The 23,663-nt window shown below is 45.7% G+C and overlaps 1 protein-coding gene across 2 annotated transcripts in view; it reads left to right on the forward strand.

The window, feature by feature from the left end:
- The window catches only part of LARS2 (leucyl-tRNA synthetase 2, mitochondrial), an 85,941-nt gene extending 64,112 nt beyond the window's left edge, over window positions 1-21,829 (forward strand). For both annotated transcript variants that reach the window (XM_080934719.1, XM_080934718.1), the window contains exons 14-21: window positions 2,472-2,609; window positions 11,132-11,232; window positions 11,578-11,760; window positions 12,917-13,086; window positions 14,376-14,453; window positions 15,220-15,331; window positions 18,547-18,674; window positions 20,466-21,829. In XM_080934719.1, coding sequence (XP_080790845.1) covers window positions 2,472-2,609; window positions 11,132-11,232; window positions 11,578-11,760; window positions 12,917-13,086; window positions 14,376-14,453; window positions 15,220-15,331; window positions 18,547-18,674; window positions 20,466-20,645 — 1,090 coding nt within the window. In that variant the 3' untranslated portion in view covers window positions 20,646-21,829. The remainder of the gene's footprint in view (window positions 1-2,471; window positions 2,610-11,131; window positions 11,233-11,577; window positions 11,761-12,916; window positions 13,087-14,375; window positions 14,454-15,219; window positions 15,332-18,546; window positions 18,675-20,465) is intronic.
- Window positions 21,830-23,663: the final 1,834 nt, after the last annotated feature.

Raw genomic sequence — 23,663 nt, forward strand, 5'->3', positions numbered from 1 at the left:
CAGCAGTCTGGAGGCAGGGCTGGAATCGAGAGATCAAGGCCAGCCTGAGCTATACAAGACCCCATGTCAAAGAGAGAGGTGGGGGAGGGAAAGAAGAGGAAGGATGAAGAGGAATAGCATTAAAGTGAGTAGGTGACCAGATTGATAATGTCTTTAATCCCCACGCCCAGGAGGCAGAAGCAGGTGGCTATCTGTGAGTTTAACGTCTGTCTGTCTAAATAACGAGTTCCAGGCATCTGGGTGCTACACAGTGAGAACCTGACTTTAACAAAACGGAAGTGGCTAAGGTTCAGGCCAGGGTGCAGGAGAACTAAGGTTGAGACCACTGGTTCTTCATGATAAACTTTCAAGTGCTGTTTGACTTTTCTGCCTATTTCTTGGACAAGACAGAAACAGAAAAGAGAGCAGTAGGCAGCCAAGCAAAGCTAGAATGGGAGCTAAGGAAAACCGTTCCAGAACCAGGAAAACACTCTACTCGGACCTTAGCAGGTTGCTCTTGAGCATGGTAGAGTGCTCTCTGACTGTATTATCCACATATGAACGGCTTCCAATCCAGGCATGGTGGCACACACCTACAGCGCCAGCACTGGAGACCGAGGCGGGAGGCTGTAAGCTCAAAGGGTCTTGTTCCACCCAGTTGTATGTTCTGCTGAGAACGAGCAATGAAAGCACTCTATTAGCAGCACAGTAGCATATTCCTGGAGACAGATGCTCAAGCCACATTCTGAGCAGCACAGTTGTGGTTTCATAATTTGTGCTCATTTCAGAAATTAGTGGGATACCAAGTAAATGGAAAGATGCAAGGAGATGGGGAACCCCAGAGCTATAGAGGAGTGTGAGGGAGGACTCCCGCATAGCCCCTCGGAACAGCACAGCTGCACTCCTTGCCTGGCATGCTGCCCCTGACTCAGCATTGTCCTGAGACTTCCAGAGTGCTGTCCCTAGGTAGAACATAAATTGAATAGTTACTGTCATTTATCCTAAACTTTTTTGTTAGCTAAATACAACCCTCAACTCTGGCTTTATGGTTGCCCAGAGCAGCAGTTGAATTCATTTATTTACTTACTTAGATTTTTTTGTTGTTGTTGTTTAATTTGAGACAGGGCCTCACTGTGTAATCGTGGTTGTCCTGGGACTTGCTGTGTAGACCATGCTGGTGCTGAACTCACAAAGATCAGCCTGTCTCTGCTTTCCAAGTTTGGAAATTAAAGGTGTATGCTCCCTTGCCCAGCAGTAGTTGAATTTCTTTAAGAAACTTTTTTTTCATAAAGAAATAGAAAAAACAGTTGGAAATTTGTTTGTTCATTTGGTTGGTTGATTTGGATAACCTTGTTTTGCTTTTGTCTTATTTTTAATTTTGAGAGAGTGCTAGCTAGCACAGTAACTGCAAATAGGCTTATGCTAAGAAGTACACTGCTTGACCTGCCACCAGCAGTTTCTGTTTCCACTCCAGAGCTGCTTGGCCAACAACGTGCTACCAGAAAAATACTTTGTGGCATTGGGGAGGAAACTGAAATTTTGAAGCCCAGGAGCACAGATCCTCCAAAGCAAAAATTCCTCAGTTAACTTGTGATGGAGGGTTGCCTTGGGAACAGGGAGGTCTATTCCCAGCCACAATGACTTTCCCAAGGCAGCAGCCAACAAATACACAACCTGGGGAGTCCTTCTCATATGTACATTAGGGGACAGGAACAGGAAGAAGTCTGACCTTTGATATCCATGTTAGTCACAAAGTGTCTTCTAGATGAGGGAGTTATTGGGATGTTTTATGACAGGCCCTAGATACATTTTATTCCTTCAGTAAGCCATATTTGGACTCTTGCTGGTTATTTCAAAGCACCTTAAAAATAAGATTGATTTCTGTTATAAAATGAACATTTAATATCATGCTAGTTTCTATTATAAATGCTACTATTGCCCTCTACTGGTAAAAATCTTAAAACCTCAATTGTCTAACCATACTGAAAAGTAAAGCTAACCGTTCACATATGCGTCCTACAGAGAGAGATGCTTTGCAGCTGGTATCTTTTTCTCTTGTTCTTGTTTTATTCAAAAATTATTTGTTTTGTTGCTTTTTAGAGAGAGGGTTTCTCTGTGTAGCCCTGGCTGTCCTGGAACTTGCTTTATAAACTCAGAGACCAGCCTGCTCTTCCTCCCAAGTGCTGGGATTAAAAATTACATTTTTATTACATTTGTTTAGAGTGTGTGAGGGAGTGTGTGTGTGTGTGTGTGTGTGTGTGTGTGTGTGTGTGTGTGTGCATGTATGCTGTGAACCACACAGAGGTCAGAGGATGGCTCATGATCCAGTCAACACTGTTTCTTTTTTACTTACTGTATACATTTTTCTCTTATTAAAAGAAAGTCATTTTTCTGACACTAATTATTTTCAAGGAATATGCACATTACAACATGTCTGACTTATGCTGTTGTGGCAAAGAGGGTATTAAGGTGCTCTCTTACCTTTCTCGCAGCCCTTTCAGCTCAGCACTGGCAGACTTCTGGATGCCTGTGGATCTGTACATTGGAGGGAAGGAGCACGCTGTCATGCACTTGTTCTACGCACGATTCTTTAGTCACTTCTGCCATGATCAAAAGATGGTGAAGCACAGGTGAGCATCTGTGGTACTTCTCAAAGCAGTTCTGTTCACAAGCAGTAACTGGAAACAGGTATCTGTTGGGAATCAAGATAATATGTATATATAAAAAGAATGTTTTTCATATATGCTTTAGAGGCCATTGTAGGTCCATTTACACAAACCTCTTAGTTAATCGTTTAGTGTGGATTGTTTTGGGCTTGTATGGAATGCAACTTCTAGTGCATCTGTCTGTTAAGTAATTTGAGACTTTTGCCTGTGAGGGGAAGAGGAGTGTTGCTGTGTTGTTATGCATTCACTCTGGGTAGACTGTACCTCTAAGCTTGGCTGAATCCTTCTCTAATGCGTGACTCTGACACACTTGTGTATCAGAGCAGAACAGAGTGTGGTAAATCCGTTGGCAGTTCTTCCCCTGTTCACTTATAAGGTGTTCCTCACATCGTTCAAAAGATGGAAGGAAGGGCAGTGTGCTTTTGTAATACTAACACTCAGGAGGCAGAGACAGGAGGATGGCTGCAAACTTGAGTCTGGCCTTGACTGTATTTTTTTAATGTATTATATAACTCATTTGGTAATCTGAGGCCAAAAGATCATGGTTTGAAGCCAGTCTGGGCTACATAAGAAGACCCTGTAACTGGTGTTTGCTACTTTGTGGGTTCTTCTTTCCTCCACCCCCTTTTTACCCTTTTCCTTCCGCCCTTTCAACCCCAAACACTAGAGAAGAGAGAAAAAGGAAAGGATGGAGAGGAAAGGAAAGAGTTCCTTGAATAAAGTCAGAAAGGGGGTGACCTTATACAGCTTCCTGCTAATTAGCCGCATCCAGTTCTTGGGGCAAGTTTGATTTCCCCATCAGGATGTCTAATTTCCTCCTATTGTTGTTTCTTCTTTGCATACAACTACTCAAAAAACAATGACCAACTGCAAACAACAACCAACCACCCCACCTCTCAGAGCCCCAGCATTTACACACCCTCTGAAAGGTCCCCAGAATTCCAAATATCAGCAAGTTGCAGAAACTATCTGCAGCTGGCAAAATCATGTCTCTTGTCAGAGAGTGAGGTAAATCATAGTTGGATGCTTCGAAATAGCCGCCTATCCCCACACCTGGGATTAAAACAAAGACATTCTTAAAATACCTTATATAATATTTTTTACTAAAAATTTGTCACTTACTTGTCATTATAAGACCCTGTCTCTAAGAACCAAAAAATAAAAAGTAAATGAACATTCATGGTTCCCACCTCAGTGTAGGAAGTAGAAGGATATATTGCTCATACCTTGGTGCTCACAGGATGCCTCCTGCCAGTCACATCACCCCTTTTCCCACCAACCCCTTCCCCCGAGATAACTCCCATAGTAAATTTTAACTACTCATTTCTTTATAGATGTATCACTCCTGACTCTGTTGTATGTGTGTATGATTGTGGGGAGGGACTTGTGTGTCACAGCATGCATGTGGAGGTCAGAGGACAATTTTATGGAATCAGTTTCCTTTTTCACCTTAGGTTGTGGGGCCCAACCTCAGGTCATGAGGCTTGTGCGGAAAATATCCAATTCTGTTTATTTTTCCTGCATTGGTCCTTCTGTGATTTTCAGAATGGTATTGCACATATTCTGTAGGGTTTCCTCACCCAACATGTTTTGTGATTCAGCATGGTCAGTACAAAGTAACTTACCTCCTGTTTTGTTGCTGAGGGACATCCCATTGTGCACACTGGAATTTCCATCTCAGAACTTGCATTGTATAGCCACAGCAGCCTCGGGGCTCTTCACCTTTGAAGATTTTTTATGCTGATTTTTTACATTGAATGTATTGCCAATATTTCCTTATTTTTGGCTTATCTCTTATCTTTTATCTGTTGCATCTTTTGATGAGCAGAAATCCTTAGTCTAACATAGTAAAACTTAGTACGCGGGTTGAAGGTTGGGTTGCATTGTAGAGCACTTGTCTAGTGTGTACTAGACCAGGAATCCAATCCCAACACCAAAATAAATAAATAGATATAAAAAAAATTAACCTTCCCCTCTGTGGCTATTTCTTTTCATTCCTTTGCTCTATCGCTGAACAGCTCAGCCCTTTCCCACTGTCCACACCATGAGTCAATGCATTGCATCCACCAGGGCCTGCTCTCGGGTCTCTGCTCCACACACTGATGGCTCTGTTGTGTTAGTTTGTTATTTACAGCCTTTGTTATCTTAATATACAAATCTTGGTGTCCTTTGGGGGAAGTTCTCCTCCTCTTTGCCCCTTTTATTCTGGAGGATTTTTCTCTGATCATACCCTTGTTTTCTTTAGCAGTTTTAGACTCATCCTGTCAAATTCCAGAGCATACACTGGGCATGTTTCTTAGGTATTGAGCTGTAACCAATTGACCACTGGCCTTCCTCATCATCTCTCCTCTCATGTCTTAACATCTCAAATAATCTTTTTGTCTGAGATATATCCTTCAGTATGTCTTTTTGTTTCCTTTATTGATGGTCCATGTATTTTTTTTTTCTTTTCTCTAAAAGTAATTTTATTTCAGCGTCATATTTTCAAACATCTTTTTATTTTTGTTTGTTGGTTGGTTTGTTTGTTTTTTGAGATAGGGTTTCTCTGTGTAACTGTCCTGGCTGTTCTGGAACTCCCTTTGTAGACCAGGCTGGCCTTAAACTCACAGAGATCTGTCTGCCTCTGCTTCCTGGGTGCTGGGTATTAAACTCAGAGCTTCATGTGCTCTATACTGTTGTTTTTACAATGAGCTCTGTTCTCAGCCCAAACATCATCCATAGACGACTCCTCCTTAACTCAGGACTCAGCTCGCACAAAAGCCCTCAGCCACAGCTGGTTTTCCCAGTTGCAACAGGCCAGGTATTGTGGTACATGCCTATAAACCCAGCACACTGGAAGCAGAAGCAGGCGGATCTCAGTGTGTTTGAGACCAACCTGGTCTGTATAGTGAATTCTAGCCATGCCACGGGTACATGGTGAGATGGAAATCTGGGCTCTGAGCATCCATGGTTTCCTTTGAGTGACAGCTCTTTGCAGCCAACACACCCTCATTGTCTTTGGCATTTTGAAGTTCATGTGCTTTCTGTAGGTGTGGATCTCTTATTCTGCTTTGGATTCGGGGCTTCTTTTTCTTTTTTTAAGATTTATTTATTTATTTATTTATATGAGTACTCTGTCTTCAGACACACCAGGAGAGAGCATCAGATCCCATTACAGATGGTTGTGAACCACCATGTGGTTGCTGGACCTCAGAGTCTCCAGTAGAGCTGTAGTGCTCTTAACTTCTGAGCCCCCTTTCCAGCTTCTTAATTGTCCCTTCCTCATCCCACCCTCCAATTTCTTTCTTTTGAAATTTCAGTTAACTGTATTTAGACCATTTCAGCATATTAGCCATTGTTCATTTAACTTTTCACATTCTCTGTGTGTATGTGTGTATGCGCATGTGTGTGTGTGTGCATGTGTGTGTATGGTGTGTGTGTGTGCACGTGTGTGTATGGTGTGTATGTGTGTGTATGTGTGTGTATGGTGTGTGTGTATGTGTGTGCATGTGTGTATGATGTGTGTGTGTACACGCATGTGTGTGTATGGTGTGTGTGTGCATGTGTGTGTATGGTGTGTGTGTGTGTGCATGTGTGTGTATGGTGTGTGTGTGTGTGCATGTGTGTGTGTGCATGTGTGTGTATGGTGTGTGTGTGTGTGCATGTGTGTGTATGGTGTGTGTGTGTGTGCATGTGTGTGTATGGTGTGTGTGTGTGTGTGTGTGTGTGTGTGTGTGTGTGTGTGTGCGAGCTCGTGAGTTTGTATGTGCCTCTGTGAGTATATTTGCATCACTTCTGTACAGGAATCCACCACAGTTTCAGATCCTCTGGAATGAGGCACAGGAAGTTGTGGGTGCCAGTAGCCAAGACCAGGTCCTCTGGAAGAGCAGTAAGCTCTCCTAAGTATGGAACCATCTCTTCAGCACCCCTGGCTTTCTTTTTAGTATAAATATTTCAAACCTATCTATTTCCTAAAGTTTATTGAATACAACTTATTTATATATGACAGCTAACCCTGTGCTCAGCTCACTGTGATCTAACTTGTCACTGTTTTTTTGCTGCTCTTAACCATGGCTCATTGTTTTTGGGGGGACAATGATTCTTCAGCCAAGCTTATTTGTCATGGTTCCTTGTTTATGGGAACTCTTGGTACCTCTGTATAGGCAGTTTGTGTTAGCGCCCTTCTATTGATGGAGAGGACACCAATCCACAACCATGTCAGATTCTCCCTGAGGTTGTGTGACCACAGAAGCAGCATGAATCCAGTCCCAGAACCGTAAGAGGATCGCCTTATGTATGTAGATCCTCAGGAAGCTTTCTTAGTTTGCCTCGGTCAATGAACGTAAATTTAACAACTTGTCTGTGCTAACCAACTGTGAGGAGCTTCCTAATACTTATGTGGCTTCAGTGACTCCTGCTGTATGGGAAGGTTTTGGTCTCCAGATCTCCTATCTAGTCTTTGTAACCCCTTCTCTGATCAGGAGTTCCCTAGATCACTTAGAGAAGAACTGGCTAAACTATCTGTACTTTCTGAGTGTTCCGGTTTTTTGTTGTTTATTCTCTTTTGGTTTTGCCAGCTAAGTAACACATTTTAAACAGTATATATATATATATATATATATATATATATATATATTTTTTTTTTTTTTTTTTACCATGGCCTTTTTAGTTATTTTTCTGTTAGAACAATAAATTGCAGTCTCCTGTGCATGTTGTTAGCAGAGTGATCCCAGGTCATCCTGTTAAGTACGGAAGTGCTTACTAGCTGTACAGGAAGTGCTCCTTTCCCTTCCTGTTTCCCACCATCCGTCTGCTACCTGGGCTTTTGTTTCTTTCCATATTCCACATCGTCCCCTTATGTGTGTGTTCTGATGACGACCTTGAACTGATCCTCTGGCTCCATCTCCCAAGTCCTGGGGTTATGGACGTGTAACTGTGCCCATCCTGACTGCTCATTTGTGAATGTTACACATACTACATGTGCCTTCTGATTTTTTGATTTAGTAGATATTTTTATGGTTTTCTCCACCAGAACATACATATGTTTTACTTCTGAATAGTCTTTCATAAATGATTAAAGCATTTGCTTATTTTTTAATGTATCATTATGTTTTTAAAGAGTGATGCTTTATTTATTAGCAAAATAGGGGAGTATGTCTTAAGAGTCAATCGTAACACTGAAATCTTGGGTCAGTAAATATTTTTTTTTCCTAACTTTTTAATCAGGAGTGTTAACTCACGGCTTTATTCCCATCACTTGGGACAGAGGCAGGCAAATCTCTTGAGTTCTAGGCTATGGAGAGCTGCATAGTGAGGATCTATTTTGCATGCTTTGTATTACACTTATCGATTAGTTTATGCATGTGCACATGAGGAGGGCCTGTGCTTGCACTGTTGCTTCTCTCCTTCCACCGTGGGGTCCCAGGGACTGAACTCTGCTCCTCAAGCATCTTTATGCACTTAGCCATCTTGCCTGTCCCTATTTTAAATTTTTAATAGATAAAAATGCATGACTTTTGCACATGCCTGGAATCCCACTACTTGGAGGGCAAAGGTAGCAAATATTGGCCTTGTCTCAACCAAAATCTATGTGTCTGTAACTTTCAGACTCTCCATAAAGCAGACAGAAATTTAGCTTCATTAGAATGAGGGTGCTGCAGGCTCCACTCTCCCCCGGTGTGGCAGCTCTGCTCTGAGCTCTCCTGTATGGAAACCATGCTGGCTGTAATGGCGTGCTGAAACTGCTGTCTGAAGCATGGACACCGCTAAGCCCGTCAGACAGACAGTCAGTTAAAACACGTGTGGTTCAGGTCATGCTGCTCAGTCCAGAAAACAGATTTGCTGGCTGTGGGTTCTGTCCTGTTACTGTCCATGGTTTCATGGAAATTTTGTTGATGTGTTTTCTTTTCTTTATTTTTTTTTTTTTCTACACTCACCATCTGGCCCAGGCCATCCTGGAACTCTTGTTCTTCCTCCCTCAGTGTTGGGATTATTTATGGTGTGCAATACCACACCCAGCCATGAGATTATTTATGGTATATATCACCACACCCAGCCATGGGATTATTTATGGTATATATCACCACACCCAGCCATGGGATTATTTATGGTATATATCACCACACCCAGCCATGGGATTATTTATGGTATATATCACCACACCCAGCCATGAGATTATTTATGGTATATATCACCACACCCAGCCAGACTTTTGCAGTGATTATATAATAATTTTAAAAAGCAGCCATTTACAGAATGTAGCCTGCAAAAAAGAGACCCAAAGAGGCTTGTGGTAATTTTGGGTGAAGGCAGGCCTCAACTTGGTTTCTTTCTGGTTTCACATCTGCAGTTACCTTGTGCAGTCAGCTGTCTGTCCAGGGCTTCAGTATTCACAGAAACCTGTCAATCTACGCTCGGGACTTCCTGAGCTTGCTTCCTCCCTCCCTTCTTCCCATTCCCTCCTTTCTTTCCATCCTTTAAAGGAGGAACCTGGACTGACCTGGAAATGGTGACAACCCCTGCTTACGCAGGAATGCCCCCCACACTCCACGTTCCTGCTCTTAGGATACCGCACTGGGATGCAGGAGCCGTTCACTCTCTTGGCTGAAGGAGACGATCTCTGCCTTTACAGGAGAGCCACTGGCTCAGAGAAGTCTGCAGGAATGAAGTGTGGCGGAGGCTCAGGGGGGCCTGAAGACCCATGGCATTTTAAAAACGTTTTATTTATATGGGCGTTTTGCCTGTGTGTGTGTGTGTGTTCACCACATATGTACAGTGCCCCAGAGACCAGAAGAGGGCATTAGATCCCTGGAACTGGAGTTAAAGATAGTAAGATGCCTCATAGGTCCTGTCAACTGGGACAACTGGTGCTCTTGATTACTGAGCTCCCACCCTCCCCCATGCCTAGTTTGATTATCCCTGTGCTAAATCATCTGAGACAGTACCTGCTGGGCTGTAACTGAGAGAAGCTGGAGTCTAGATGGATCTAGTAGCATAAGTTTTAGAAATTGAGGCACATTTGTTATCAGAGTCTTGGTCCTGGGACAATACTGTTCTACAGGACACCTGCCAATTATGGGGAAAGGGCAGTGTGCACACCCCGGGCCCTCACCCAGAAACTCTCTGAAGTAATTTTGAAATAGAAAAGTAAGTGATTCTGGTGGTAGTCAAACTAGTCAGGTGGCAGTGGAGACAGAGTGGCTGGAGGTGGGGCCACACTAGGTTTGCACACCTGTGTTTACACAAGTGTCTGTGTCAGGAAGAGTCATTAACTTGTACCTATCCCACAACTAGTGTACTTTTCAGTGCCCAGGCTAAATGTCTTTTCACAATTTGCTTTAAACACAGGAAAGAGAGAAGGAGGGGGAGAGGGAAAGAAAGGACAGGGAAGGGGAGGGGTGGGAGGGAAGGGGAGGGGTGGGAGGGAAGGGGGAGAGAGGAGAGAGAGAGAGAGAGAGAGAGAGAGAGAGAGAGAGAGAGAGAGAGAGAGAGAGAGAGAGAGAGAGAGAGAGAGAGAGAGAGAGAGAGAGAATATGATGGGAGAGAGTGAGATTTAAAAGCCAGAGAGTATAGTTTTCAGTAGATACCAGGGTAGGTGTCTGGCTAGCAAGTTGCAATTCTTCATATCCCCAGAAGGTGGCAGTGGTGCGTCACTTGATTATATGAAAAAACAAAACCCCAATGATAATAAATAACAGGATTCCAACTCCTTATCTTTAAATCTTTTTTTAAAAAAATCTTTCAGAAAAGGTAATGTGTAGCTTAGGCTGGCCTCAAACTCAGGATCATCCTTTCCCTACCTTCTGAGTAGCTGGAGTCTAGGAACTGAGTCTCAATGCTGCTGACTTAACTTGTTCTAGTCGTGGTTTTGGTGCTGAGTCTAAGTCCAGGGCCTTGAGTGTGATAAGAGTGCATTGTACCACGGAGCCACACTTCCACTTTTCCAAGTTCAGTCTATCATCAGCATGACAGGAAGTATGGCAGTGTGGAGGCAGACGGGTGCTGGAGGAGCTGAGAATTCTACATCCTGATCTGAGGGCAGCAAACAAGGCCGGGAATTCCATACTGGGTGGAGCTTGAGTGAGACCTCAAGGCCCCAGCCCCAGTGTTCTTCCTCCAACAAAGCCACGCCTCCTAATAGTGCCCCTCCCTGTGGACCAAGCATTTAAACACTTGAGTGTATGGGGGCCAAACCTGTCAAACCACCACACGTGGCAACAGATAAGTTACTGACTCCCGCAGCAAGTAAGTGGTGTTTGTGGCTCACGGGTAGAAGTAGGTGAGATCCAGGCTTTCCAGATCTGAGGCCTGTGCCCTTCCCACTTCACCTCAGTGCCAAGTGGCCTGTACCTAAACCTGGCTGCTGCGTTGACTTAGTGCTACCACTGTATCCAAGGAGCCCACTCTAAGGTGTGGTCGGTAGTGATGATTTCTGGACACCTTGAGTCCTGCCTGCTGCACCCACTCCATCCACATTGTTTTTCTTTTTTTCTGTGATCTTTCCTCAGGGAACCTTTCCGTAAACTACTGGCCCAAGGCCTCATTAAGGGACAGACATTCCACCTTCCATCTGGGCAGTGTCTGAAGAGAGAGGATATAGATTTCTCAGGTAAGGAGGGCCCAACCTGGCTGGGGCAGGTAAGAGCCAAGATCCAGAAGCTCTTAAGAAGCCAGCATCTGCTACTGGACCCCAGCTGGGAGTTGAGTCTAAGACAGGTTCTGGTCAGGCCTCTGTGGGGTGCTCCTGGGACTGGCTACACCCTTGAACCCAGCCCCTTCCCATGTAATTAGTGTTTCCTTGGACGTCTTCATCTTGTCTAGCTTTATTTGCCAGTCCATTGCTGGAGAGACTCAGACTCAGAGCATGGAGTCTTAGAATTTCTACCCTGCGCACTTCCCGCACCTCCCTGTCAGCACCTGCTCGGAATCCTGTATCGTCTCTTCTGGCATCCAGGTCCCGCTCCTGTGTGTGCAAAAACAAAAGAGGAGTTAGAGGTGACATGGGAGAAGATGAGCAAGTCCAAGCACAATGGTGTGGACCCTGAGGAGATTGTGGCCCAGTATGGAATTGACACTATCCGGCTCTACATCCTGTTTGCAGCCCCTCCTGAGAAGGACATCTTGTGGGATGTAAAGAGTGAGTCTGCCGGAACTCTGAGGGAACTGGACGGAAGTGGGAAGTCTATAGTCTTCTGTCCTTGGGTGCCTGTGGGGCAGGTGAAGGAGGTTCCCACTGCCTGAGCACATTCACAGTCCTCACCACACAAGCAGAGGGGCTCAGAAACCCACACCATGGCAGGCTCAGTGCTGACTGTAATGTGAGGTCTCTGGACAGCTGCTTCCTTAAAGACCGACCCTCTGTGCTTACCTAGGCCTGCAGAACTCAGAAAAGCAGTCTTCTTTAGCAGTCCTTGGAAGGATTTTCTAGAACAGAGTCCTCCTCCCTCACCAAGATGCCTGGATGCGGGGACCGCATGCAGCCCATCAGCCACTCCCTGACTCCCCGCTACTTCAGGGATGAGGTTTTGTTTCTCCAAAGCTTTGGTTTTGCCCCTGTGATCTGCCTGGATGTAGGTTTGGGAAGCGAAAGCCAGTGGCTGTGGGAGGAGTCTGCTTTGTCTGAGGACTGGCTGTGGATCTGGGCAGTTGTGGCAGACAAAAACCCTAACAAACTACCTTTAAGGAACAGAGGCAGAGCATGCAGAGCAGGGTAGGCACTAGTCCTCTCTCTTTCGTACATGGGCAGGTCTCCATGTCTGCTTTTCACAAGCCTCCAGCTGTCCCTGCTGCATCCCCACTCTTGAGAATGCCCAACCCAAGAGCCACAGGGCTCAGCCATCTGAACACAAGCTTAATGTGGTTGGCTGTGTGACCCAGAACCCCCATGTGGTCCGCTCTGTTTCCCCAGGTCAAAACAGTGGCTAGACTTGGTGAGCATATTTGGATACATAACAAGTAACAAGGTGAGGGGTTGTTAGCTGACCTCGCACTGTGCTACAGGTCTGTTCCCCATCATGTTGTGCAGCCACTGCCGCTGTCACCTGTCCCCATGAGATCCCAGCTTCACTAGAGTGGCAGCGATCTTAAGCACCTTGTTGTCCCCAAGGCCTCTCTGTCACAGCAAGTTTGTGACCCAGAAGGCAGTGCACTGTTGTCCATCCCAGGGCAGGTAGCAACTACTGAGCATCAGGGATCTGGAAAAGAGTTGTCACTGACCATGGAGGACCGTGGGGCCTTTCTCATTCCCTTCTTACCAGACTCTTTCTTTGTCTTCTTGACTTAACGAAATGCAGCTGATGCACTCCCGGGAGTGCTAAGATGGCAACAGCGGCTGTGGTCCCTAACAACAAGATTCATTGAGGCAAGGACTTCTGGGACAGTCCCCCAACCTCAGCTGCTGAACCACAAGGAGAAAACCAAGGCCCGAAGCCTCTGGGAGTACAAAAATGCAGTCATAACTCAGGTCAGAATCCATGGACTGGGCCATATGTTGCTACTTACTCTGAGGGAGCCTTTGCCCGCAGTCTGTGAAGCCTGTATGCTGGAGGGCCACATGAGACTTCTTTGTGAGAAGCCTTGTTGTCTTAATTCCCTCATTACTTTGGCTGTTTACACAGACTTTCTAATGGAAAGAGGTGTTCTCAAATAGTGGCTGTCCCTCCTTCCTGTCACCTTCCTCCTCCTAGATCTCAGGAAGCCACCTATTCCCTTTGTCTCTGGACTTGACCTGCGGGTTGATCCAAAGTAACAGACTGCCATAAAATACTACAGATGAGGCTGAGACCCACACAGGTCAGGTATCTTGCTGAAAGTACTGCAGCTAGTGAGGGACTGAGCACAGATTGGACCTGAGCATTCCTGTACTCGTCAGGAGCTTTCCATAGGACTTGTTTTAGGTTACTTTCCACAAATATGAGGTTATTTTTAATGGGTTTCTGATAACCAAATTCTTCATAGACCAGTTTGTTTTCCACTTGCAATTCGGGGCTGGGTGTAGGCTGGTGATAGAACACTTGTTTAGAGTGTCCAGGGCCTGGGGGAAAACTGTGCTGATTCAAGTCTGTGGAAGCCTCCAAGATCCCTTCCCACCTGGATGGTAACTCAGGTGACATTGTTTGTTTTTGTTTGTGTGACCTGAGCGGGTGGCTCTGGGTCTAGCATGCTTATCTAATGGCATTTCTGTCTTCAGTTCTATTTCCATCTTTCACATAGAGAAAGTCCCAGGGTGAGTCTGGGGTCTAAGTGCTGTCAGGTGGTTGCTCTCACACCAAGCCTTATCTCCCTGGAACATAGTTCAGAAAATTGATGCTGTTCCAGCAGCTGTGAGCTCCTGATATCTTAGGGATGCAGCGGTGGGGAGTGAGCCCCAGGCCTCACTCCGGCTATGAGAGTGTTTCCTGGTCTGTTTCACCTGCCCCCCAAGGCTTTATGCTGCTCATCAGCAGCCCCTACCTCCTGTTTCGGCAACCAGCTCGCATTGTCTTCGTAAGCATATATTGTGTGGAAAGAGAGGCAGTCTTAAGTAGTGGAGACAGCATTGACTTTGAATTTAAAAGTCTTTGTGCTCATAAAGTCTCGTCATTATTCAAGGCAGTAAATATGTTTGTATGCATTTTTTGTTATTTTCAGTCAGCTCTCTTGTTTGGGTTTTGTTCTGTTTTTTGTTTTTTGTTTTTCTTTATCACTTTTTTTTCTGGAAAGGGATTTTTGAAAAAAAAGGTGAGTAAAAAAAAAATCCATTTTTATCAACAGGTGACCACCCATTTCACAGAGGACTTTGTCCTGAATTCTGTGGTTTCTCAGCTGATGGGACTGACCAGCGCCCTCTCGGTAAGTGGTTGGGTAAATTGTTGGGAGTGCTCCTTCCATGCCTGCTCAGGTCCCTGTCATACTACCTCAGGGTTTTAAAGGGTATCTGGGCAGAGTCCTTTGCTTTTTCTGAGACGGGGTCTTACTGTGCAGCCCAGGCTGGCCTGCCATGGGGGCCTGAGAGGTTAGACTCCATGTCTGACTGACTAATTGAAAGCCACAGCCAGGCTTAGGCGTGTGTCTGTTCTAACCTTCTTCCCCTGTGACCTGACTTCCTGCGTGTGTCCGGTGCTTCCTTGGCAGCGACAGTGTTTGTGTTTGTAACTGAGGTGGTGCAGAATCACTCCCACCGGCAGGAGGCCTGTTATCTCCGCGCTGCTCATCTTGCTGCACATTACTCCAGCTTTTCTTGACAAAGGAAGAACTTGTCAATAATTGGTAGATAGAGAGGACCCTCACCCTGGTATTCCACAGTGGAAAACCTTAGGAGACAGTCTTTGCCTTTTCCCCTAGGCCACAACACATAGGAAACCTTGCAGAGGGCCTTAAAGTTTGACTTGTTCCCAGAGCAGCTGCTCCTCCCTTGTTGATGCTCAGCACAAATCTCACCCTTGATGGGCGGTTGTGAGCACTGAGAATATGGTTCTGTGAGAGAAGTCCTCTGAACCGAGCAAAGAGTTAGTGACTATTTCTCCCACCACTGAGCCTCTAGATTGTACTTTCTTCATTGCCTGTCTTACCCTGCTGATTTGTACCTCAGTCTTAAATGTTCCTTCTTCTTCTTTAGCAAGCCTCTCAGAGAGTGGTTCTCCACAGTCCTGAGTTTGAGGATACTCTGTGTGCCCTGCTGGTGATGGCTGCCCCCCTGGCCCCTCATATAACCTCAGAACTCTGGGCAGGTATGTAGAAATGTCCTTGTCTATCTATCTAACTAGTTACTACTATCATTTGTCCAAGCCCCCTCCCCCACCTGTGTGTGTGGGGAGGGGGTCAGAAGACAACCTTTGGGTGTCAGTTCTCACCTTTCTACCTTGTTTTGAGACAGGGTGTTAACTACTGTGTAGGCCAGGCTCGCTGGCCCAAGAACTAATAGAGATGCTCCTGTCTCCACCTCCTGTCTCCCATAGCAGCACTCATGGACCACAGATGCTTAGGCTACTGTGTCCAACTTTTACATGGATTCTGAGCATCCAAACTCAGACCATCAAGCTTGCTCAATGAGCACTTTTACCCACTAACCCCTAACCTGTCTTCATTGTGATCTCATGAGCTCGGTTCAGACGTTCATGGAGAGTCTCCATCACACCGGCCCTCTGACGAGTTGTGCTTGTTTGTTTGTATGATTGTTGTAAGTTTGTGGTGTTATTCCAGCTTTGTACATGCTACACCACTGAGCTACACCCCAGCTGCTGATGGTATATTCATACAATCTGGATGTTGTCCTTTCAAAAGCACTTGAGCAAATTCATTTCTCTGGGAAAGGTCAGCATGAAGTGGCCTGCTTCCTGCTCATCTTCTTGGAACTGCCAGGGTTGCTACAAGCAGTGTGAGCCCAGACCCCAGGCCTCCTGACATACTCACAGAAAAGGATGGGGAGATGGGGGCAGACACAGCTCCAAAATGCCACCAGAAGAGGATGGCCATCCATAGAAACTGCCCACCACTCCCAACCCTCTAGCATTCACTGTGGGCCGCCAAGGCAGCCTGGGATCCTGTGCTCAGAGTGGGAGTGGGGAGGCTTGTTTTTGTCTTCTGCAGGAAGGTCAGCTCTCCAGAGGTGGGGACAAAAGGGGTGCAGCTGGCCCTGCATGGTGGCCCTGCAGGCCAGACCTTTGTCACTCATCTCCTGCATTCAGACCAATCCCATTTTGTTGACCTCTCACCTTGGCTGTGTCTTTGTGTTTGTCATATGCATGTTGGTTATTTTCACTTAGAAGAGTAAAGTGGCAAAAACCTGTACATATGTGGGGTACTATACTCCATCCCTGCAGCCAAAGCCTGGCCAGGGACCATACCTATAAATAAACATCCTGATTACTCCAGGAAGTCTGGGCTTCCTTGTTTTTCTAAGTGGAATTTATAACAGCTTCTGTCCAGAACATTTTTATCCAAGATCCTTTCATCTCCTAGGCATCGTGTATGACTTCCATACGGGTGTTTTGGAAACCTTCCCAATACATCTGGGTCACAGGACAAGCCACTACCAGCTCAGCAAATAAAGACATGATTGTCTGTTTTCTGTGACCTCCATTTCACTTTAGAGAAGGAAGAAGCCAGAATCTTTTCTGCATTTGCCAAAAGGCCATTACGTTCATTGAGAAGTACGACAGCTCAGGCCGGGACGTGCGGTGCACCAGGAAGAGGACTAGGACCAACTTGGCACCAGGAGGAGGAGGCCAGGCCTGGTACTCCTTGGGCCCCAAGGAGCCTTCACTTCGCTCCTAGTAACTGGCAATACCAGATCACCTAGGTATCAGATAGGAAAACTTTAAAAGCTACAGTGAATGCATAGAGCGCCAGCACACAAGTCAAGGCAGAGGCCAGTAGAATAAAATGTATCAGCACTACCCAGTGGCCTGTCCACAACTCAGGCTTACCTAATGTCTGTCAGTTTCAGTCTGTGAAGAAAAGGGGAACTCACACTAGGCATAAACGAACAATTACTAACTCCTGGTTCAATGAGGCTGGTCCTGTGTATGTGTGCACATGCACGCACACTTGTGTGTTTTTGTGTGCGTTTGCAATCCTGGTGTCAGACCCAGGACAGTGTTTATGCTAACAGACATTTCCTACTGATCTGTATCTCTGGAATTTTTCTTGTAAGTAAAGGAAGCAGTATGTGCTGGTTCCCATTCTGGCCCAAGGTTTCTACCCGCTTGCATACACGTACTTTGAATATCTGAAGCCAGTGGTCCCAAACCAATCCTAGTATAAATAATATTTTGAAGGAAAACCCACAAATCAATGGGGAAAGAAAGCTTTGTGCAATAACTGGGTTTATAAAATTTACTTTGTGTTTTTTAAAATAATTTTTTAACATTATAAACAAAATAAATTACTAGTAAATTTGAAAGTTAAATAGGAGGGAAAAAAAAAGAATCCTTCCAAAGAAACCAGAAGAAAATTATTGAATTGATTTTACAGTATACTTAAATACCTACAAAAGAGCTGTGAGTGTAGTTCAGTGGTAAAGTTCTTGCTTAGCACATGCAAAACCCCAAGTTCATCACCAGTACAACTGTAATGTACACATAAGCAGTATGTATAAAAGCAATACATTTCTTATAAAAAAACACATAAAACACTGTTTTTAGAAGAAAAGGAGGATCTTGAGGTACATCTTAGTAGTGGAGCTGCTTAGCATGCTTGAGGCACTGGGTTCCATTCCTAGCTCTAAAAGGAGAGAAGGCCCAGCCATCCAGGAGGGAAGACTGGAAAGGGTTAATACCATACCCCCTTCTTGTGTCCCACCCTGAGCCAAGGGTTTGTTCATGAGAGGGATCCAGTGAGGTGAGAATATGGAGTAGGGTGAGAATGCTAAGTTCCTGGGAGAGCTGAGGTCATCCTTCTGTCTAGTGTACTCTGTGTGAAAGGGGTTGGGGACAGCCTGTGCTTGGGGCCTGTTCTCAGGAAGGCATTCCTTCTCCAGCAATGGGGTGGTCCCAAGACATGGCAGCCTTGCTTCTCCACTCACTTCAGACTCCCATGTCCCTCCTTCCTCACATCCCGCATGCTGGTAAAGAAAGGCCGACTGAATCCTGGGATCACAGACCAGCTGTGGGAAGAGGTCAGCTCCTCCCTGCGATGAAGCACACCACTTGATCCTCAGGCCCTAAGCAGTCTTGACTTCTATCCTATTGATCGGCCATACAGTCATAAGAGTGTCAAATAGGGGGAAAAGGTTTTAAAATTTATAAGAACTCTCATATATTGGCACAAGAACTCAATGCAGAAGCCCGAAAAACAGAAGCACAAGTACTTCTCAGGGTGGCCAGTCCACAACATCGTAGAAAAGGTCGTCCATGGCCTCCCTAGCCTCCTCAAAAGGCTCTAAGCCAAGGGCTGAGCCTTTGCACCCTGTTCACTAATCACCTTCTGTGCCTTGGCATTGCAGGCCTCGCACTGGTACCAAGCAAACTCTGTGACCATTATGCCTGGGATGCCGGCGTGATGCTTCAGGCCTGGCCCACTGTGGACTCACAGTTCCTTCAGAAGCCTGATATGGTGCAGATGGCCGTTCTGGTGAGTGCCACCCATAGGGCCTGACTGTGGTCTACAGACTATCACTCTCCTCATAGCAACCATCAACCCAGCCCCCACCCTGCCCCTCCTAACCAAGCCCACAACACAGAGGTCTGTGTTCCCTTCTCTGTGCCCTCAGTATATCTCAGAAGCATGTAAGCGTCAACCCTCAGGACCTGGAAGGACTGGAAAGGGGAAACATCAATGCAGTCTGCCTTAATGGCTCCAGGGTCTTCCAGCTGCATTTAGGAGCACCTGGTTATGTTTAGGGGACACAGTGGAGACACACATAGAAGGTAACAGAAACCCTCTGTTGTGCTGGAGAAATGGCTTGATAATTAAGAGCACTGGATGTTCTTCCAGAGGATGTGAGTTTGGTGTCCACAACCATGTGTTACTGCAGTTCCGTGGGCTCTGATGCCCTCTTCTAGCCTCCACTGGCACTGAGCGTGCACAAATATACATGCAGGTAGACTACCCACTCACACGAAATAAAAAAAATGTCAAACATATCTCAGTAAAGCTACATAAAACTTTTTTTTTTTGTAAACAGTATCATTTTCGATATATAAGAGTATGATCTAAGAGGGGAAAGTCAGAAGCTTTGTTTTTGTTTTTGTTCTGAGACAAGGTTTCTCTGTGCTGTGGCTGTCCCAGAAACTTGTTTTTGGCTGGCCTCAAACTCACAGAAATCCTCCTGCCTCTGCCTCCTGAGTGTTGGGATTAAACGAATACACCACCATGCCCAGCCCAAAGTTCACATTTTTGTTTTATTTTGTTTTTAGGTTCTGGGGTTGCACCTAGAGCCCAGTGCGTCCTGGCAAGCTGCGCTCCCAGCCCTCTCCTTACTTTTTACTTTAAGAGCAGGTCTCAGTAAATTGCTCAAACTGACCTGGGCTTGATCTGTAACCTACACTAGTCCTGAGCTATCTGTTCTCTTGCTTCAGCCTCCAAGCTGAGGCTCTGGAATTACAGGCCTGTGCCACCAGGCCCAGCAAGAATTAGGGGTTTTGTTTCCTTCTCAAACCTTTTTATTTAAAAACTAGATCCCTGTGTGTTCCCTTTATACAGTTTCTATTTGTTTACCATGAGACAAATGTCCTGACCTGTCAATGACTCATGTGGCAGAAGATGAAGAGACCAAGAGATGTTTCTTTCACCTGATCCTCTCTGGATGACAGGTGGATTGGAAGTAGGTCATTTTCATCCCAGTGTGGTTTTCCTTGTCTTAATCTACAGGAAGCTATACCATTCTTAGTTAAGGAAAGAAGTTCAAAGAAATGACTTACTTTACCCATGTCCAGTCCTGACTCTAGGTCAAGCCTAGTGAAAGGTTCTAGGGATACAAATCAAACAAAAGCCAAGTACAGTGGTTTCCTCTGTAATCTCAGCACTTGAGAAGCTGAAGCATGTGGACCACTGTGAGTTTGATACTAGCCAGGGCTGTATGATAAGACTTTGTCTCAACAAAAACAAAATTCCAGTGGGGCAACAGGGTTCGTATCTTCATGGAGCTTAAAGTCCAGGGAGATGGAAGAGCACAAAAGAAGGAAAAGAATAAACAAAATGAACATGTACTGTGGAAGGTGCCAGCATTACATTCCACCCGGAAGCTAAGAAACAGTAAATCTCCTGAAGGCAGGCCAGCAAGCCTGGCCCCACTGTACCTGTGCCAAACCTGGACCACAAGAAGCCCCATGTTCAGAAAGAATGCTTAGCTTGAATCTGAGCCTCCTCACAGCCTGCTTCCCTGTGGACTCCCCTCACTCTTTCTGTTCTTTTTCTCCTCAGATCAACAACAAAGCCTGTGGCAAAATCCCTGTGCCCCAGCATGTTGCCCAGGACCAGGACAAAGTCCATGAATTTGTTCTCCAGAGTGAGCTAGGCATCAAGCTGCTACAGGGGAGAAGCATCAGGAAGGCCTTCCTCTCCCCCAGGACTGCCCTCATCAATTTCTTGGTGCAGGAGTGATCAGGGCTTCCAGATCCTCCTTCCCTGCTAAGACCAAGGGAAGGAATGTTAACTTAAGCAATAAGACAAATGTCGTCAAGGACATTGGCCTTTGTGCCAGGACCAACTGAGTCAGCAGGAGGCCTGTGTGCTGCTGTCTGGACCTAAATGAGAATGTATACGGCAAAGATGGATGAGAGAAGATGCATTCAGTTGTCCCGTACCCCTCCACTCCCACTCAGGGTATGAGCCACTGGAGGTGCTGCTGGGTTGGAGCAAGAAGTAGAAAAGAAGCGGGCAAGGCTGGCAAGCAGCCAGGAGCTTTTGCACACTTTTGGACCTACCCATGTGCCATTTTGGACACTTCTCAGGGGTTGTGTAGACCAGAGGAGCCACTTAGGCTCAGGATCTGCACAACAGTCAGGTATGCAGATGGTACTAGCTGGGCTGTATGACTATGGGACAGATAAAACCACTCACTGCAGAACTGGACATGGATACCGGTTCCTCTACAAATTGTCCCGCACATGTCTCCAGCACCGCTCAACTGTGCCACACAGGTCTCTTCCACTCCAGTTGGGTGGCCTGTTCTGAGTTTAATGTACGCTCTAAGATAGGGCTCCACTTCTGAGGCTGAACAGAAGGACTGTGTCATAGCCACTGTTTCAACATGTAGAGTGTGCTCTGTGATGAGAACCTTGTTCTGAGCTGCTGATCCTCACCAGAGTCTCATCACAGCCCAGTGGGGGGTTCGAACCCCAGATGGCTTATGGGCCCCAGACAGTGACACCACTGTCATTGATTTGGCCTCCAGCATGTCATTAGCAAAAGCAAGATCGTCAGAGAAGAACAGAACTGTTGTTTCCTGGGTGTCAGCTCCTGGGTGGGAGACAGCTAAATCAGCAGGTGTGGACCCAGACTACCAGTAAATTAGGCAAAGCTGACTTTCTGAGGGTCATCAGTAAAATACTGTTACAGACATGGCCCGAGCAAGCTCTGTATCTGTAACCTGAAGTCATCCAGGAGTGACTGTGATGTCACTTCATGCCTTCAGATGCCTTTTAATGTCATAAACACATCACTGTAAATATAACTTTTATTCTCCTGAAGTTATTGTCCTCTCAGACTGCCTTGGTCTGCTAATCTAGGCCTAGTCCTGGAAGCCTCCATATAGTCTTATCTAGGCCTGGAGTGTTTTCAGCCTCTGAGACCCTTTCTTGTTCTTACAGAGCTCTGGCTGATGGATTCAACCCAGCTGTTGTGGCTCAAACTCCCCAAGCAGACTGACCCAGTCTGGCTTCTCTCTCTCCTCCCCCTCTCCCTCCCTCCCTCCCTCCCTCCTTCCCTCCTACCCCCTCCTCTCTTTGTCTCTCTGTCTCTGTGTGTGTGTGTGTCTCTGTCTCTCTGCCCCCCCCTCCTGAATGACTTTGCTTGACCTCAAACTAACTCTAGCAATCTGTTCTAACCTCCTTGCTCCTGTCTTCCCCTGTGTCTAGCTTGTTCTCTCTTCAGCCTGTCTCTGTAAAACTCTCCCAGTAAAACTGCCTCCTTCTTCCCTCCCTCTCTCTGCACTGCTCTCTCTTAAGTAGCTTCCCTTTCCTCTCTTCTCCAGAGATCTGGCAGATCCTATTCTGTCAGATCCTTCTCTGACTCATCACTTTGTCTGCCACTCAACTAGACGTCACTTTCAAACACAGGTGCTTCCTTCTGCAAACTGACTTTACCTTCATTGTCTGGGATTAAAGGTGTGTACTAAGGATGAGTCTATATTTCAGCCAGAGCTATTAAAGGTGTGTGCTAAGGTTGAACCACACCACAACTAGAAACCGATTTTTTTTTCATTAAATAACACAGTTTGTCTCAGGGTAGACAAATATCTTGCAAAATATCAGTTTGAGACATATCTGTGATCTTGGTACAACCATATATTCTAGTTCTGAGGGTTAATTGGGAGCAGACCAGTGCCTTTTACCACCACAGGCCCTGGCTCTGTGCTGCCTTTGTGGAATTCCTGTGCTCCATTACCTCCAGCTCACACCCCATTCATACAGTGCTCACCTATGCCCTCAAGCAAGAGAAGCTTATGCACAGGGTCTTAAGCTTGATACTACGCCTGGTCTCAATGCCTAGCAATTCCAACTTAATTGTAGCTATCATAAAGGATTTTTAAAATGTTTACAAGTGAGGACCTGTGGCGGTAAATATTAAAAATAATGGCCACTAACCCTTGCTATTGTCGGCATTATTAAGCCATCTGGCATCAGTGGGTATATTCATCTCAGCCGGTTCTAGCATGGCACCACACCATGCTACCCCCAGGTACTCTTTGGCTCTGGCGATCTCTCTACCCCCGTTGCTAGCAACCCTCTCCCAGCTGGCTCTCTGCCAACTGGGAACTCTGCTTACATTTCCTGTAGCCCTGTAAAATCATGACTCTAGAGGTCTCAGCAGCTCCCTGTCACGGACTCCGCTCACATTCCCTGCAACTGTTCCCTGTGGTCATTGTCATAACTCCCACCAGCTCAACAAATTCAAAACTCCAGAAGCTTGTAATTTAACAATCAGATTTATCTCAGTAAATTATTTCAGTAAATTAACACTCCACAAAACGTCCACACAATAAACTTAGATCCAATTGATATGATATAATTTGTCCACCTAGACAAGACAAACTGTCCTATAATAATCCATCCCTTATAAGATATTCATTGGTTCCTAGGGTTAATTAAAGCCATTCAGAGATTGATCTTCTTTATTGTCCTCCACCTTGCCTCTCTTTCCTCTCTCTTGGCTTCTCTCCCCTTTTCAAAACTCTGTCCCCACCTTACTTTTTTATTGTCCAATCACAGGCCTTGTCTTATCTTGTGCCTGCTCTCCAATCACAGGCCTTGTCTTATCTTGTGCCTGCTCTCCTCTAATTTCAGCCACAAGGACCTAGCGTGGCAACATCCTAGGTTCCATCTCCAACATGAAAAAAGCAAGACAACTCTACCAAAGAAACTAATTACACACTTGTAACCCAGTATGTGAGAAGCTGAG

The sequence above is a fragment of the Micromys minutus genome (assembly GCF_963924665.1).
Source record: "Micromys minutus genome assembly, chromosome: 21".
Classification (NCBI taxonomy): Eukaryota; Metazoa; Chordata; class Mammalia; order Rodentia; family Muridae; genus Micromys; species Micromys minutus.